Raw genomic sequence first — 18747 nt, forward strand, 5'->3', positions numbered from 1 at the left:
TCTCTGACTCACTCTGACATTTACACCCAGAGAGTAGAACCAGAGTAACAGCTGAATGCTTTGAACTAAGGGTCGTCTCTAAGTGGCTATTGGAGGATGAGTGTAAGGAAGGGAGAGGTAGAATACAGCGAGTGTGCGTTTGTGCGTTCAGACATCCTGGGCTTTCACTGTGGTCATTATCTCCATCAGTACTGCAGAGTGAACGTGTGGAGCAATTGTTTGGCGCAAGATGATCTCATCCAGCGTTCTCCTGTAATGTGTTACCACCCTCGCTTGTTTCTTTTTTCTCTTTAACACAGAATTTAAGTCAAAAGAAACACGTGTTTTACATGTATAATGAACAGAGACGTATGCTGTTAACGTGAGCAACCATGCAAAGGAGATGCCTACACAGCAAGGATCGTGTGATTTAAGCATCTTCTCGTTGCTTCAGTTCTCATGAAACCTTGAAAAAAACATCAAAGATCTCAGCATGTGTGCAAACACACTTACACACAACCACACACACACACACACACACAAGCGAGCATGTCAGCATAAAAGCAACAGTAAAGCCCCATATCCCTGAGGACACTCTCGCAAACAAATCTTTCATTTGATCGTCTAAATGCAAACTATACAGTCTTTCTTCCGACACACACACACACACACACACACACACACACACATGTGTGCACACAGACTCCATTAAGATGAGTGTGTTCATTATTTATCATTGTTTATATCTTTGATAGAGTGCCAGTGGAGATAACAAGGCTAAAACTGCTGACTGATTGATATTTTACCTTCGCACATATGGACACACTTACATGCTAGATGGAACACACCCCTGCTACACACGCACACACGCAGAGTGAGCTTATAGAGCCGTACAAACCGGCAGGGGGTTCAGCTGTTAGTATGTGTTTGTGTCTGTGTTCCTTATTTATCATTGTTTGACATATAGCCACTGGAGATAATAGGACTAAAGTGCTGACTGATTCAGATTTAGGTGTCACATATACGCCGAGACGCCCCAGCTGGGCTTACACACACACAAAATACCCTTGGGGTCGACGCATAGGAAAACATATCAGCGTGATTTAATGATAAAGGTCTTGCTTCCTTCACTGAGTTTAAACTAAAAATGTTGCTGACTCTATAATAATCTTTGTTTTGTGCAGAGATTTAAAGACTGTATTCCTTCCTCTTTGTGTTGTTTTTCTTGGCTGACGTACACTCATTGCTGCGGTGGTTTTGGCCTCCATTCCTCGGAGATCATCTGTCAGTCAAACAGTGTGGGTGGTGCTGTGATGTCTTGTTTAAATCTCGAGTTTGAGTGACGCTCGTTCTTTTTTTCTGTACGGTCAGACAGCTATCACTGCTTATGTAATCTCACCGCTGTCTTTGAACGCTTCAGAGCTCAGAGGACATTTAAACCTGAAGGAAGAACACTGAGAGTTTTCACAGTAAAAATGGGATTTGTTTGAACTTCCTCTCCAGAACGCATATCTAAAATGTAACAAAAACGTTTCAATGACTTCCTAGTTGTTAAAACTTTCTTACACTTTTTGGAACCTGCTTTCTAAACAAACATAGTCGTCCTTGCTCTTTTTTTTTTGGCCCTGCCTGGCACCAGCTCTTACCAACCTCTTAGTAGATTATATTTAGTCACCTGCGTTTGTGGTTAACATTTAACCAGAAGAAAAGCAGAAACAACTTGGAGTCAGGGCTGCCATAAGGATGGGGGGGGACAGAACAGATTGAACTCAAATACCCACCATTACTTATTATAATGCCAAAAAACACTTTTTATTTAATTGTTGCTTTAGTGAAATGTAGCCTGTTTCAAGTGTGACCTTCCTCTGCTGCAAATGATGACACTTCTGAATCTATTGCCAGGACCTGCACATTAAATGGAATGCCAGAGGGGAGCTGGCAAGGACCTTTACCCATACCAAAATGTGTCAACTAACAACTAGAAAGCTGCTCCGAGCCAGGCTTAATACACAAACTTTATCCAGGAGGCTAACATTACTGCTAACGTGACTGACCAAGAGGTAGCTAGCGCCAGCGAAGGAACCACCGCTATCACGTCTTCTTGATAAGGAAGTAGGGCTGTGACGGTACTGAATTTTTCTTACCGCGGTGAAACACCCCAGACTGTAAAACATCATCGACATTAGTGAACACAGCATGAGTTGTTATTCATCACTAATAAGTTTGTATGATTGATTGTTGAAATGAGCATGTTGCAAGACTGCACCGAACTCGTCAGAGCCTGACAGCCAGGTTTCTTTTGCTGATTACTGTGATTTTTAAATTGACTTTGTCGTTCACAATGTATTGTACAGATAGATGAGGTGCTCCCCTGGGACACAAAGATCGTGAGTTCCACTAGACCTGTGAAGACATCTAGTACGCACATTCAATCATATGAATGAATCAGATTAGTCGAGGGCACCTTAGCTGGACCTTTTCAGGGGCTCAGCCATTTCTGTGGTGGGGGCCTGCTTGGAGTAACACAATGTCAGAAAAATTAAAAAAGGAAATAATCTCACAACCTAAAGCACCTCTCAATGTAATTGTACTGAATCATGATACATTTTGCATCAATTTTTCTTCCTCAATGCAATGCGTTGGTGTTGTTATAAGGAGATAACAGCTCAGTCTCCAGCACCTTTGCAGAGCCACATCAGGGCACAAGCCAGTTAAGGAAGCTAAAGAAGAGTTATACAACCTGTCAAATTTTACAAGCTAAGTGGAACTGGAGGCAAAGGGAAAATCACCGCGTTAGGTGACTTCATGTGCGGAAAGAGGTCATTAAGTCAAAACTCAATGCTCCCATGAGTATTGTAAAGCCTACTGTACATTCTACAGTATCAATTACATTATAAGAATATAAAGACCCACATGAGCTTTCAGCATGTATCTACAGGTGTAGTTTAATTGAAATATAAGCTGCCTAAGAGAATTGTTGAATGACGAGTGAACACTGAACCCTTCTTATCAGCTTGTTCCATATGGATTATATATGGATTATATGTCAGCATATCGTCAAGATGTCAAGATGACATTTCCCAGCTAGGTGAGAAACTCAATAACTGTCATTAACACGAAATATACACATTATATTTCTAATATCTCACATTGTCACCTTCCTGTGTGTATGTGTTTGTCCCCCTGTGTGCCTGCGCGTGTGTGCACTGACCATTCAAGCGATTAACATCGGGTGTGTCAGCTCAAACTCTGATGGATACGTCACATTAACCCCTCTCCACTGTGTGTGTGTGTGTGTGATACAGGAGGACAGAGTATTTCACGCTGGACTCTTCCATTACCTGAGGTCAGCACTGTTACTGACAAAGTGAGAAAAATGTGTGTGTATTTGGTGTGTGTGTGTGTGTGTGTGTGTGCGTGCGTGTGAGCGATAAATTACACAGTGCAGGTGTGAACTGCTATAATGACGGTGGCCGGTCTAGACGAGGAGCTGAGTACAGCAGGTTTGGGAGCTCATACTGCCTTCAACAGCACATTTTACCCCCTCTCTCTCTCGCTCGCTCGCTCGCTCACACACACATACACACAGAGTCATGCACACAAGCACACAGATACCCACAAACACACACAGAATGAAACAACTGTGACCGACCACATCATGGCAGTCATGACCTTTGACCTAATACATGACTGGTCATGCTTGGTTACATGAAATCTATTGTTTTGATGGATTTCATTTTAACACAGACAATGACTCATGAGTGTATATACTGTACATGCTTGTGTTACACCAGCTGAACCACTTTGTAATAGCCTACTTAGAATACACTGAAGAGTATTTGAACTATTCTTTTTCACTCATTACCCTCAAATAAATCACTGACCTTTCTTTAAGTAATTCCCTGTAATTTGCATAAATAACCTGAGAGATAACATCACTAGTTTTACATGGAATAATAAAAAGAGCAAGACTCTAACAACATGGGCAAATTAGCATCCATATCTTTATTTAACTATGCACTTAAGGAACTAATGAAGAGACACTTAAGGTTCCTGATGATTTGTTGAGGTCAAAGGTCAGACTCACTAACTGAACTAAACAGAGATTAATTATGTTCTTATGTAGTTTTTCCTCTAAAAGCAAACATATATACATGTTTGATGAAATGTTCCTTAATAAAAATGGTTACACAGTGCACAGTACAAGTATCCAGTGCAGATTTCAATAGATTTTTTTAGACATATGCTTTGAATAGCCATATATGCATAATTCATTAACTAATTAGACAAGAATGAATTCATTAGACATCATCCTAAATGTGTGTGTTTGCATGTCATTAACGTGGAATAAAATAACTTTACAATAAACTAAATAAAGAAGATGATACAGGTCTAAAAGAAAATTGCCTCGTCGGTCAGAATCCGCGTTTGTCAAATTGTCGTTTAGGTCAGATTGCGGCGGGGTTTCAACGATCAGAAGTACTTCGCTGCTTTTGCAAAGTTGAAACCATCCAACCAGTTGAGACAACTTTCAAGTTATTAACCTTTTTCCTCGGTGGCTTCTCACGCTTGTTTTTTATCCGGTTCTGGAGCAAGAATCCGCGCTCTGCAGCCACACTCGACACGGGAATTGTGCTGGCAATCTTTGCCAGCTTTGCCCAGTCGGGCTAGATTTCCTAAAATCCTGGATGATTGTTTCACAGGCCGCAGCGCTGTCATCATCGGCACTCTGTCCATCTCTAGATGTTTTAACAGTGGAGGCACAGGCTGTATAAGTTTATATTGACGTCCTCTTTGCAACATGTCTTTTAATTAACAAAATAGTCTATTTAATACCACATTATTCATTATTATTATTATTTAGCAAATTTTCCACCGGACATTTTGACCCGTTGATATCATTATCTGCGGGACAGCTGCACATGATACTGGCAAAAAGACGGTAGATACCGGCTAACGTAAACCCTGATCCATTGTAAAGCCAAATAAACAGCAGGTCACAAACTATGGCTTTAAAAGAGACCCCTTTACTCGAAGAGAGTGAAGGTGACGGCCTCGTAATGAACACTGTAACACTCAAACAGCCGCACATCAAACTCCACAGTCTGCCTGTCTCTGCCAGCCCATCACCCGCTTACTTCCACTCCATGAGGCAGTGAAACAGACACCTCTTCCAGTCCCAAAGGACCCCAGAGGCAGAGGACAGGTGGGGGGAGCTCAGCGTAGATGAAGGGACACTCTATTTAAACCACGCACACACACACGCGCGCTTACTCCCATCACTCCCTCTCTCGTCTTTTTCCTATCTGTCTCCTTTCATGCATCATTCACCCTCCTCTCTGCTCGTCTCCCTCACTCCATTTTCTCTGTTCCCCCCCCTCTCTCTCTCTCTCTTTACCACGCTGATCTCTCTGTTAGTTTATGTGTAAAGAACCTTAAAGCTGCACCAGACAAATAAACATCTCTTCAACATAAATCACAAGAGCAGCAGTGACAGCAAAGAGCACTTCATCCTCTAATTGAGATCATGTACCCATCGCCCTATTTGCCTGAAGGAAATGACAATTTAAAATTGTCTGCTAAACAGCAGCGAGTAAACGCTGTGCGCAGAGAAAGCTGGATCTCGCTCGCGTTCTTCCCTTTAATCTCCTTTGGCATGAAACATTAAAACGTCTTAAATCACGGCTCAGCACTGCCACTTTTTCTGTATGAAATTTTAAGATAAAACAAATGCATTTGGAGCTACGACTCTGTGCATAAGGAGGCAAACATGCAAATAAATCAAAGATGATAAAAAAAAGCTGAGTGGGAAAAATGTAGGCTGAGCTTGTGGTTATCTGAAGAAGCATGTAAGAGTGTGTTATGGGTAACTTTGGGTCCCACAGGCTTAAAAAAGGATTATCTACACACCTTCCAAAATCCCGAGTTATTTTAGGGACCTGAGAACCAAGTAAGCTGATTGGTCAGACCTGCCTGGTTTAACAAAGTATAAGTAGGTGGGTAAAAAATGGACACACAAATAATTTCATGCGTGCTCACCTTCATGCAACCTGAATTAGTCTGGTTGTCAGGCAGACTCAGTGAAGCAAGTGGAAGGTGCAACAGCAAGGCTAAGCAGAGAAGAGCCGGTCTTCCCCTCCACCTGTTCAGTCTTGGTGAATTACGACAAGCAAAAACGGTGAGACTATCTTCTATTCAGCCAATTTGACAGAGATTGTGGAATTAAATTCTTTGCCAGGAAATATAAACTATTTATATATGAGCCAAAAGAATGATTCTTGTGCAAAAATTATATTGTACATTTCTGTAGGCACTTTGGGTGACCCTGTGCTGCCGCAAGGCAGGTATAAATAGTCGAAGGTCATTGTCTGGGTCAAGGGTTTGTGAAAGGACAAACAGTATTTCACCATCAAAGCGCAAAGTCTTGCTGTCATCTTAAGTTTTGTTTGCTTTACACTGAAATAACCAATATTAACTGGGATACTGATTAATAAATAAACAGTTTTTTCTGCGATTGAGTCTGGGGCCACAGGTATTTTTCAAAACGTAGCTTTTTCTCTGCGTTTGTTCCTTTCGTCCACACACAGATGGCGTTTTAGGTGACTGAAAACGGCTCTTCTGTAAAACTCTAAGACTTTTAGAAACTCCGTTTCCACGGAGACGTGTAGACAGGGTAAACAGCGCTTTTGGCTCGTGACATCAGGCTGTGTGCCGTTATCTCCTTTGTGAGGCGTCACTAATGAGGAGACATTCCTTGCAAAATGACGGACGTGGCATAAACAGTGATGCTTATCAGGGATTTTTACATGTTTACACATATAAGTACAGTTACTTGTCTACTATATTGAGGAACAGAGGCGTCAGGAGAGATTTTTTCAGACTTTTGACCAACCGTGATCTTCTTCTTCTTCTTCTTCTTCTTCTTCTTCTTCTTCTTCTTCTTCTTTGCATGACTGCGTTTGGACAGGGATTTTTTATAACCATGCTTGGTTGGACGGGGATTTTTTTGGGAAACGAAGGCGGGAGGCAAAAACTCTGTTTACAATATTACCCTCGTACATGTACACATGGCCTGGATGCTGAACCATAACAACAACAAACACAGCATCTGCTATTGTTTGTCTGCAAACTACAACAAAGCACGTCAGTCAGGACAATCGAGTTTGGTAGTTCGTTCCACCACCTGGGGACTACAGAGGAGAAGAGTCTAGTTAGTGACTTAGGGCCCTGTTGTGATGGAAGTACCAGGCGCCTTTCATTGGTAGAGCGGAATGGGTCGGACGGAGTGTAGACCTGGATGAGGGCGTTCAGGTAGGCAGGAGCTGTTTTTGTTGCTGTTTTTTAATCAAGCAACAGGGTTGTTGTTGAATTTGATGAGGCAACAGTGGAGGGATATGAACTGTGGAGGGATATGAGCAGTGGAGTAACGTGCTGTTTGGGGTTGATTGAAGACCGGTCACACTGCTGTGTTCTGGATCATCTGCAGAGGTTTGAATGTGCATGCAGGAAGGCCTGCCAGGAGGGAATTGGACCAGGATTAACCACCTTTGCTCAGTACAAGACTGAACTCCTTCAACAATTCTTAATATTATATATATTAATATTTTAAAAAGAATTGACTGAATGGTGGAATAGTACAAGCAGTAGAGGAACTATGCTGCTCAGGCGCTGTGAGTGCAAGGACAGAAATAAAAGGTTAAGAAATATACAGCATATACTAAGAAGTGGTATACATTAAACATGTATTATGCTACCCAGAGCTTATGCCTGCAACCTTACCCCTGCTATTTCTTGCTATTACTTTTTGCCAAAGCAAGAAATTACATTTTTGCCCTTATTAGTGTTATGTTGTCATAAAGAGATGGTATAGGAGTTGTAAGGCCGTTATAAATCACACTAAATGTGGTGCAAAGCTCATAAAAAGTTCAGTAAATCTCATACAGTCTCAAATTAACACTACTAATATTGATTTATTGGATTTTATGTGACACCCATAAGGCTGCTCGGGAGTCACCTGAACTTCTGCAGAAACTGTAGTCACGAGCAGTGACTGGGTCTCTCTCTCCTCAGTTTAATGAGCTACTCATAAGCCAGATTTGTTTTTGCCTCTTTTATTCCTGTTGTATTTCCCTGTTGCATTTTATGCAGCCATAACCCCATTTCTAATTAATGTTGGTCATTTTTATTGATTTTCCAATCGCTGTTTTATCGTCCTCAACGCACACTGTTACTCTGATCTGAAAAGCAACACAGGAATAAAGTTTTATTTTACGCCATCGACAGTTGGCAGCCAGTGACGATTAAAAAATGAAACAAACACACTTCACACACTGGCAGTAAAATAATATGTCAGATATAAGAGACTGCTAGCTGTTTAAACTTTATTCTTCTATTATTTATCACTTTAATTTGGTATTTAAAAGTTAACGTGATCAAGGATTAAAAGTTATACATGGGAATGTTTCATCCTGCTTTGGTACACCTCGGTGTGCGAGGGGAGCATTTATTGGAGGTCATTAGGCCGGGATGCAGAACAGCACACTACAAAGTCTTTTATGAAGAGACAAAACATTGTGGAAGTTAATAAGACGAAACACACACATTACACAAATTGCACTGTCACACAAACGCACACACACACACACACGCACACCATAGTCTAGACCAGCCCAGGAATTAGGCAGGCTGATTGGTGAGTGACAGCTGAAATTGAATTTCTCTGCAGTGAAAGCCCAAAGGACTCAGAGGAGGACACACACATAAACACAACCGTGGTATAGACACACCCAAGCATGGAAAGGCACACACACACACACACATCAGCATGAACAATTGCTGAATAATTGCTGGCACAAACACCTACACTCTCTCTCACACACACACACATGTAAACTCCTATTCCCCACAGGTCCCTCCTCTGCAATTTACTGCCAAAGCTGTCTCTTCAAAGACAAATCTCTTTTTCTCCCCACACCATCACAATGAGAATCGCATCTGGCAACTCCAAACAAAACAAAAAGTTTGAGAAAGGCCTTCATTATGCCGCTGCCGCTCAGACGTGATTTGAATGGCGACGCTGGAAATGACAATCACCGCGCCAGAGAGGAAGCAACCCCCTATGGCCGGATTGGAAATGATAGATGATGAGGAAGAGAAAAGATAATTGTGTGTTTGTATGTGTCTGAGATTTTATTTTGAATGTTTGCTTCCCTTCAAGCCGAGCTGATAATCGCGGTAAGCCTTGTGTAGTGGTAAAATATGTTGATGTAGCTGCAGACACGCAGACTAGACAGCTAGATGTTTCCTGCTGCCCACAGAGGCCCAGCATAAGAGGTGTGACAGTGCAAAGTGGCAACAAACAGAGCAACAACAGTACACAGAGAAAAATTAACTTCATGCAAATGTCCTGCTGTGCACCTCAGATGAAACATTAGCACTTGGGTTGATTGCTGCGGAAAACAAATGTTATGCAAAGATGAAAAAAAAGCAAATGACATGAAAATGTGGAGCATGTGCTGAGAGCAAAGAGACTTGAGAGACACAGGAAGTGACAGCCTGCCTTTTTGTATTTGTGTATGGATGCTATGGACTGTCTCTAAAAGTTAGCTAAGTTAGCTCGCTAAAAGTAAGCATTGCACATTCTATAAAACAATGGTTCCCAAACTATTTCCTGTTGTGACAAAACTACTTTCAGTCTCAATTTCGGGGGCTGCATCCTTCAAAGGACCCGGTCTACGCGGCTGTGTAGACCACTAAGGCCGAACTGGAATGCGACGGCCTGGTCTGCGGAGGATTTCGTCACCAGCTGTTCCCGCCCTTACCCTTGCGTCACCAAATGATGCTCCTGTCGCCTAGCAACAGGTAGCTAGCGGGCTAACTAGCTATCACAACTAACATCATGTAACTTAACCTATTATTTTAAACATAATTTGTTTCAAGGCCTCTTTTGTTTTTGCTTCGTGGCCAGGGGAAAGAAGGACGCATTGGTTCGACCGCATCTGGAAATGGGACGCAAATGCAGTCGGACCTTCAAAGGATGCAACCCTGAATTGGGACACAGCTCATGTTTCTTTGTCTTTGTGTTATTCAAAAGTTTAATTTTATTCACTATATTGCTGCTGAAATTGGACAATTATAGGTTCTTTCATGCATGCCCCTTCCATTCAGGGAACTAACTAAGGAGCTAATTCTGTCCAAGCAGACGTCTCACAGTTCTTATCTCACAGATACAATAATAAACATTTCCAGTAGATCCTCAGACAAAAAAAGTATTCCCAAAACTTGCTGATTGATTACGAGCACATGCACATCACTCGACCTTCACCATCATACCTCTGGTGGAAACGGCAGCATATTCGGGTGCGCCACTATCCTCACTCTTGTGATGTTTTCTTTAGTTTCTTTTTTTCAGCTCCATTTGTCAGCTTAATGCAGTCGAACAAAGCTGTAAACATTCTTTGAAATGCTAAGTACTGTTGCTATGTGGGATTTTTGATGAAGCTCGCCACATGAGACGTGCTGTATGCTAGTCTCAGAAGCGCAGAGGCCATGGTGAGGTCAAAGTGGGGTCAACAGTTCAACAAAAATACATTATTTTAGTTGGTTTTTCAGTTAGTTGATTAATTCAAGCCTAAATGACCACTTATAGTTTGTTTAAAATGTATATATTTGGATCTCATGGGATTCATTGTCCATATTTATAAATATAATGGACATTATGGTTCTTATCCACATTAAACACCTTATCATTAAAGGAAGTAACTCAGTGACACAGCTTCCTAGAAGTTTGACTGTGTAGGAAAACACTTCATGTGATTGTATCTTGATGAATTCTTCAGCTCTCGCGTAGAAACTCCAGAGACTCCAGTCTCTGAAATGTCATCATCCACTGCCTTCTCCTCCAATGGGCAGAGAGAAAGACACCTCTCAAGGACTCCAGAAGCAAACGACAGGAGGGAGAAGCTGAGCGTGAATGTTCAGAGACCATATTTAAACCAGGTGTAGACAGACACTCAGTCAGCCCTATCAACCCTCTCCCTTGTTCTTTTCTATTCTCACCTCTTCTTCAACCCATCATCCCCGACCTCTTCCTTTATATAAAACAGCCTTTTTTTTGTGTATTATTTCTTAACTGTTGACCCTCAACACTCAGACAGGTTCTCTATAGCAGGGTTGGTGAAAGGATGCTGTCGCAGAATAATACACAGGACAGTAACCTGTAAGATGTATTTCAAGCTCATTTTAAAGTCTGAAGGAAAAGTGGTCCCGAGGTCGAGTGCATCAGCGTGATTTTATAGCGTCTTCTACAATACGCTCCTTTATATTGCCAACACAAGAGTACTTTTTTTTTTTTACATCTGTAGGATTTAATATTTCTTTAACGTATGTGTCTTTCCTGTCACGCCTTTCATTGCAACTTAAATAGAAAATATGCGATTATTCAACTTGTTTGCAGCAGCAAAAAAATGTTGGGGATGGCGCCGTTTTGGCTCTCGCGGCCCATGTACAGAGGCTCAGTCCTCGACGCAGTGACCCCGGGTTCAACTCCCACCCTCGGCCCCTGTGGCAACATTCGTGGAAAAAATCACAAGCGGCGCCCAGTTAGTGACGCGTTTTCCATCAGCCAGCAGTGGTTGGTCTGCCAGAGAGGGTAGGCGGAGCCAAGCGGCTGCTTTTCTGGTCTCTGCAAGTGTTGCGAGTAAACAGTAATCTACTATGGCTGAACAAAAAAAGAAAAGATCGATGACTACAGATACAACTTCAAAAATAAGTGAAAATACAAAGAAAAAGAAACAAATTTGACGCTCAGATGAGGGCAAACAGTCTAAAAAGGAAAGCGACCTTCAGCGGGGAAAATCAAGAGAGCCAACCGGAGCAAACCGTGGACGTCTGGATATGTGAGAAGTGTGCTCCCGCAATTACCATTTATCACCATAGGTGCCGCCAAAGAGAACGAAACAGAAATCTTCGAGGTTATACCTTTAATGATGGACGCCAGCAACTAGACTTGTTAGATATGAATATAATGCATAGGAGACAGAAGTGCTGATAGTTACATTCCTGCTTAAAACCTAAATTAAATTATTCCTTCACCTTTTAGCGATTCAGAAGTTCTTCATACAGTATTTAGCACAAACTCAACTCACCAAAGCAATTCATACAACGGACATATAATCCAGATGTGTCTATCATGAAAAATACATGCGCCTTATTATTATTGTTTCATGTATTATACCAAATCAGAATAATAACATTTTCAGAAGAACAAAAATAATTCATGTTTTATTCATCAGTTCTTACACTGTTATCTTCTTTTGAACTCCCTCCTTGTGGTTAAAGCTCCTCCTGTCTCTCATGCGGTCTGTGTTTTCCACTCATCAGTATATGGGCCTATGAAATATCTTTCATGCTCAGCGCTGGCTGCCTGCCCTCAGGCATACTTTGCTGCCTCTTCCCCCCCACCACCTCTCTTATATTCTGGAGTCACTTATTGAAACATAAGGCGTGATGTGGGAAGGCTTTGCCAGAGGTTTGCAGGGTCAAATTTTGCCACATTTGCATATATACTATCACAGAGTAGCTCTCTGAACCCTGAGGGTATGTGGGATATGAGATGTAGGGGCGCTGTAACCCCTTAATGACATGCCCTGAAAGAGTAGGATGAAATGAGATGTATGGATGCATATACAGGCAGGCGTTAACTAGTTATACATAAACATATCGTATGAAGAAAAAGCCACTTCTGTTGCTATTTTTGGCTAGTTTTCATCTTGTAAATGAACCTTTTTTACAGATCAAAACAAAGACCTTTTCAGTATTGTTCCTGCTTCACTAGCTCTTCCTTTTTCCTGTCAGTCAGCTCAAATGTTCTTATTTGGCATCTTAAAAGCACAAACTCCCCTGTGTTTCAAAGTGCTCTCCAAAAAGCTGCTTTCAAAGCAGAGGGAAAGGAGGTTCAGCGTGGACGTCAACAGCAATAACAAAACATAATATAAAGTAAGGGACAAGTTAAAATCTCAAAGTAAGAGCAAAGTGGAGCATAAAAAAAACATGTCAGCATTGAAAGGTTGGAATGTTTGGACGGATTCAGCTGATTTCCTGGTTTTGAAGAGCGCTGGAGATGGTGCACGGGCTATACGAGGCAGTGGGACAAAAAGACTATGGTACACAAAGTGTCAGAGGGAGGTGGTCTGACAGTGTGAACACAGAGTAACGCCTTGTGGTACAAACAGGCTCGGGGAGTAACGGAATACAAGTAACGGCGTTAAATAATTAGGATAGAAGAATAAGGCAACTGTATTCTGTTAAAGAAAAAAAGAGGTAATTAGATTACAGATACATTTATTAAAAATGGGGATTATAAGCAGGATTACAAAGATGCTCTATAACATCTGGCGTCCATTTCTAAACCGTCCGTCTGACCGTCTCTGATAATACCCTGCACCTGCGTGCACACGTTACGACACTATACGACACACAAGACTCACAACACCACTCCTCAAAGTTGCCATTAACAGTCTGTGGTTACCATGGTGAAAAAAATACTCTCACTTGGTGGAAATGGGAGCAAGTTATGCCTTCCAGCTGTGAAATCGCTGTCATTATCCAAGGACTCAACAGAACATTTACAGGTAAGACCACCCGCTAACCTGTCGTCTTCTACTACTACTAAAAATTAGTTTGTGACTGTGGCGATGGCTACGGCTGGGATGGCGCGGGTAAAAACACAAGCCCCAGACTGGGATAAGTTTATGGCAGTTTACTTGAAGTTTGAGTTAAATGCGCATAATTACCTCTATTAATTTAAATGGGCAATCACACATTACCGAAGTATTGAAATTTCTTTTCTCTCGTCTTTATTTGCAGATTTAGTGTTGAAGTAATCCAAAAGTAACTGAAAGTAATCCGTTACTTTAAACTTGTAATACTTGGATTAGGTTACTGATTACATTTTTACTACAGTAACTGGATGGGAATACATTTTTAAAGTAACCCTCACGACCCTGGGTACAAAGAAACTTAGAGAAATCTCATATTGTAATTCAAGTCCACATTGTGTCTCTTACAATACAATGTAAACATTTGTAAGCATTAGAAATATCAATGTTATTTCTGCAGAACTATGGTCTTCAATTGCTTAACAAAAACTAATATATGGGAATAACAAAAAATAAACAAAGAAATAAAATCACTTTATTTCTAATTTGTGGATTTTACTGCTTAAATATTCAAATAAATACACATTTCAACATGTCACAACTCTAGTTAATTGGATGAGATCATTTCTTATTAAAGAAAGCATCCACTTTATATATATCGGTATATTGGTGTAACTAATTTATACACACGTGTGCACATGTAAGTGTTTAAACACTCACACACATTCCTGTTGAACCTCTGTTGATTTTATCATCCCTCCCATGTCGCGCTACATTACAGCAAACCTTTTAAACCCCATATTACAGCTGTCTCATTTAAACGCCAACATAAACGCCACACCATATAACACCTTGGCGTTTTAATGACGCCCACACACACACACACACACATGCACACGCACTCTTACCGGAGTGAAGTTCATGACTTTGAGGATCCAGATGGTCAGCGCCAGGTTGACGATCATGGTGACGAGGAGGAGGAGGATGAAGAAGTACAAGCATCTCTTCCTCCAGCCGTAGATCCCCACCGCCGGGTAAACCTGCGCGCCGCACACCGACTGCGCCCGCTGGTGGAGCGGGTTGGGCTGCGCCGCGAGGATGTACTGCTCCTGCGTCATCTGAAAGGGACACGGAAGGGAGAATGTTTTAAAAATCGCTCATTTTTATCGGACATTTCTCTACTTATACTGCGCACTAAATTTGAGGGAATAACTTAACTGAAATGTACGCTTAATTAAATCCGAACATAAAAGTTGGAGTCACTAAAATTGGCACCATTTGTCAGTGAAGTTACTCCCATAGTTTTATCCTCCGAACGTTTTTCTCACCATATATTTTCGTCCTTTTTCATCAAACCCCAAAGGTAAGAATGGAAGGAGAGAATGAAGAGAGAAACAGCATTTTTATTCTTCCGTTTTTCCATCCATGCAATGCAGAGATAAGATAAGGCACAGAGAGAGGAGAGGATGAACTTTTAGGAGTTTGGTCACGGTTGTTGGAAGGATGGAAACAGTATAAAACAGCTGAAAATAAAGAGAAAGAACACAACAGCAAAGAAAAGGAGAGAGAAAGACAGGGAAGGGTAGGGGGGGGTAAAAGAGGGACCAAAGCGATAAAAAAGAGATGGAGCGGCCGTGAAGTGGGGAGATAGAACGGCATCGAGTAGTGAGAGATAGAAAGGGTGGAGAGAGAGAAAGAGGAGGTAGATAAGACGGCCGAGGAGGACAGAGTCCATTAGTTGTAGTGCAGCAGGAGGAGTCATTGGTGGCAGGAGATATGGACACTGGCTGCAAGGCACCGCTATCTCCGTCCATCTCTCAGTCATTACCTTGCTCTCTCTACCTCAACTTCTCACTCTCTCCTTAATTCACTTCCTATCTCCCTTCTGCACCTCTTTCTCTCTCTTTATCAGTCTCTCTTTCTCACACACACACATTATGTCTTTATTTGCTGAGGCTGCATGACCTTAACACCTCACTGACTTGGTTTTTCTTCCCCCGCCTGCGATGCTTTTTCTCCATAACGTCTCACATGATGATACCAACAAAGGTTGATGGGAAACAAAAACGCTGACTTTTGCTGCGCAGGCAGAAATAAAGGGAATGCAGACTTGGCCTGTTCAACTTTTGTTTTATATTCAGCCGAACTCTCAGAAGTAGATATCAAACTGTAATATGAGACTACATATGGGTGCACAAAATAGCAAAGGCAAAGGTCTTTTCCTAAGTTATCCATGCATTAACACCTTCAATCTACACCAACTTTCTATATGAAAAAACTCCACAGACTGTATAAAAAGATGGACGACATGACAGCTCCCTAAAAGTGAAGCCAAAGCATCTCTAGCGCCCCCTGCTGACTGGCTGCAGTATAGGTCATAAAGCCCGCCTCCTCCGTGTTAACAGATGGGACATGGGTCAGACTATAAAATCAAAATACACGCCAAATACATTTTTCTCAAACATGGTTTCTGTCGTTATAGTTAGTTCTTATCATGCTGATTTACATCCAAGTGTTCATTTTTCTGACATGTTTAGTTTTAATTAGTTATTTGATGCTGTAAAAAGGATGATTGACAGCTCTGTCGGCTCCTGCAGCCAATCTGTTCCGGATTAGCAGAGTGGAGGAGGAACGGCGACACTAGAACAATCACTACAGTCATTGAAGTTTCCATACCTGTGAACGCTAACCTCAGACCAACACAAGAAGCTTATCTGCTGTTATGTACACCGATGTGCAAGATCTTTGCTGGTTTTTAAGTTAAGTGTGTTTTGGTTAGTAGAAGTAGCTATCTTCCATCGATCTCTACTGTGCAGCTCTGGCTCGTCATGGAGGGTAGGCTATGTTGGGTTCAATTTTGTACAATGGAAGCAGATGCAGATGCATCCTCCATCTACATATACAGTCAATGGAAAAATCCTACAATAATCAGCACCAGTTTGACCAGTCCTGCAGTGTAAGATGATCTAACATAGTGGCATGTTTACTTTTATACTCAAGGAGCCATTTTGGAACACATCAAATTCTGGCGGATATGCATCCAAGAGTCATTGAAGAGCCAATAACATCACATATCCTGAAGTGCACAGAAACACACTTGGCTGAACTTTGTAAACAGTAAATGGACTGCACTTATATAGCACCGTTCAAAGTCTTCAGACCACTCAAAGTGCTTTTACACTACATGTCACAATCACCCTTTCACACACACATTTACACACTAATTGCAGAGGCTGCTCTGCAAAGTGCCAATTTCCAATCTGGAGTGTCCTTTGGCAAGTGTCTTGCCAAAGGACACTTTGACTGAGGGAGCTTGGGATCAAACCGCCACACTCTTCCACTGAACCACTGCCGTAGGATAAGTGTAATGAGTAACGATGTGTAACGATGATTAAAACCTCAGCAGAGCAGTGTATCTGTAAAGAAAACGTGGAACAGAATGTAAAGTCCGTTTTAAAGCAGGTGATAAAATGATGTGATGTATAAAAATCTATCACAATCTGCTGCTTTGGCAAACATTCGTTTCATATTTGATCTGAATGCAGTCCAGCTAATTCACATCAAGGCACAGGCTGGATATGAGACGCATTCATGCCAAGTGGGGGGGCTTAATGTTTGTCGAGTGGGCTAATGGATTAATGATGGTTCCCCTTTTCAAAGAGAAGAAAACATCCTGCAGTGATCTCAGCTGGTTCATCTGCTCCATGTGCTGAGGTGCATCTGTTCAATCTCTGCAGGTACAATGCATATGAATCAATAGCGGAGCATTGCTGTGGAATAGGGCATGAGAATGGGCTGCTGATCATTTTATCTCAGTATTCAGCGTCAACGCCGAATCAATAGAGGAGTGCGTGTGTGTGTGTGTGTGTGTACCTGTGTGCTGCTATGTTTGCCACTCTGCTTAGCCCTGGAATGCTAATCATTTCTTTTCTGCATGTATCAACAGCGTGAATCAATAGGTGCACACACATTGTACGACTGTGTGTGTGTTTCTCAAGGGCAGGAATTTAAACCAGCAAATGAACCAATCAGACGAATAAAACACAACCCTTTTGTCTAATTACGTCATTTATTATTACTTTGATTTTGTGTGGTCACCTTTTTGTGTTTTCAGTTACTTAAAGGTATAATAAGGATTTTCCTAGAAAAATAAAATAAAGACTTTTACAAATATAATATAATATAAATCATCACTTATGGGCCTCGATACATGTGTGTTAGTAAGTGTGTGTGCAAACCAGGTAGGACAAGCTAGCCGGCGGTAAGTATGCTAGCGCACAGAAAACTGGTGGTTGGCATGATAGCGCAAAGGTAACCGTGATGCTGTCCGTGTTAGCTCGACGGGGTGGGCGTGTTCTCGCACGAGAGAGTGAGAGTGAGCTTCTGGTTATGAAGAACCCAGGAGGAGGGGCCCAGTTTGAATGTGTTGTTGACGAAACGCAAGGAAAAATCCCACTTATTATCCCTCTAATCAATCAGTGATTTGACGTAAACATCCTCACTTAGGCTCCGAGATTGACTCATTCATTTTCACGTGTGTGTATTTGTGGTGTGTGTCTCATTTCACTCACTGCCATGCATGGTTATCAATCCAACTCAGCGTCGGAGGGAGAAAATACTATTTTCTCTTCCCCTATAGTTCCCCAATTTCAAGAGTCGTATTTGTCATACTTTTTCACACAGTTCTCTTCTTTCTCTATCCCTTCCTTAGTTCTATCCTTTCCTTCTTCCTTAATGCCCTTTCTTCAGTATTGTCTTCATACGTCTCTTTCTACTCCTGCTTTCCTCTCTCTTTTTCTATCCTCTTTCTGGTCTTAACCAATCCATTTAGTTCTCCCCCTCTTCCTCCCTCCCTCTTTCTGTCCGACACTCTCCCTCCCTCCCTCTTCAAATGCATTTCTTAGATTGAACTGACAACAGAGTCATCAATCAATCCCATGGTGCACCAAAGCCTGGCGGCCCCGCACAGCATGACCTAACTTTATTAACATTATAATGTCTTGACAGCCATAAAAACGAGAGCTTCTAGAGCCACGTCACCATGTGGTGGTCCATGTAGAGGGTGGTTAACTTATAGGAAGATCATAAGATAATGAAAAAATACCAAATA

The 18747-nt window shown here is 41.7% G+C and overlaps 1 protein-coding gene across 1 annotated transcript in view; it reads right to left on the minus strand.

Moving 5' to 3' along the window:
- The window catches only part of LOC138594764 (zeta-sarcoglycan), a 179532-nt gene extending 161371 nt beyond the window's left edge, over nt 1-18161 (minus strand). The window contains exons 1-2 of the mRNA XM_069665980.1: nt 18126-18161; nt 14546-14755 (exon numbers count right to left, since the gene is read on the minus strand). Of these exons, the coding sequence (XP_069522081.1) occupies nt 14546-14755; nt 18126-18161 (246 nt within the window). The remainder of the gene's footprint in view (nt 1-14545; nt 14756-18125) is intronic.
- Between the last annotated feature and the right edge of the window lie 586 nt (nt 18162-18747).

Source organism: Semicossyphus pulcher, unplaced genomic scaffold (genome assembly GCF_022749685.1).
Source record: "Semicossyphus pulcher isolate SPU_LCO1_2020_fin unplaced genomic scaffold, fSemPul1.0.p SCAF_17, whole genome shotgun sequence".
Lineage (NCBI taxonomy): Eukaryota > Metazoa > Chordata > Actinopteri > Labriformes > Labridae > Semicossyphus > Semicossyphus pulcher.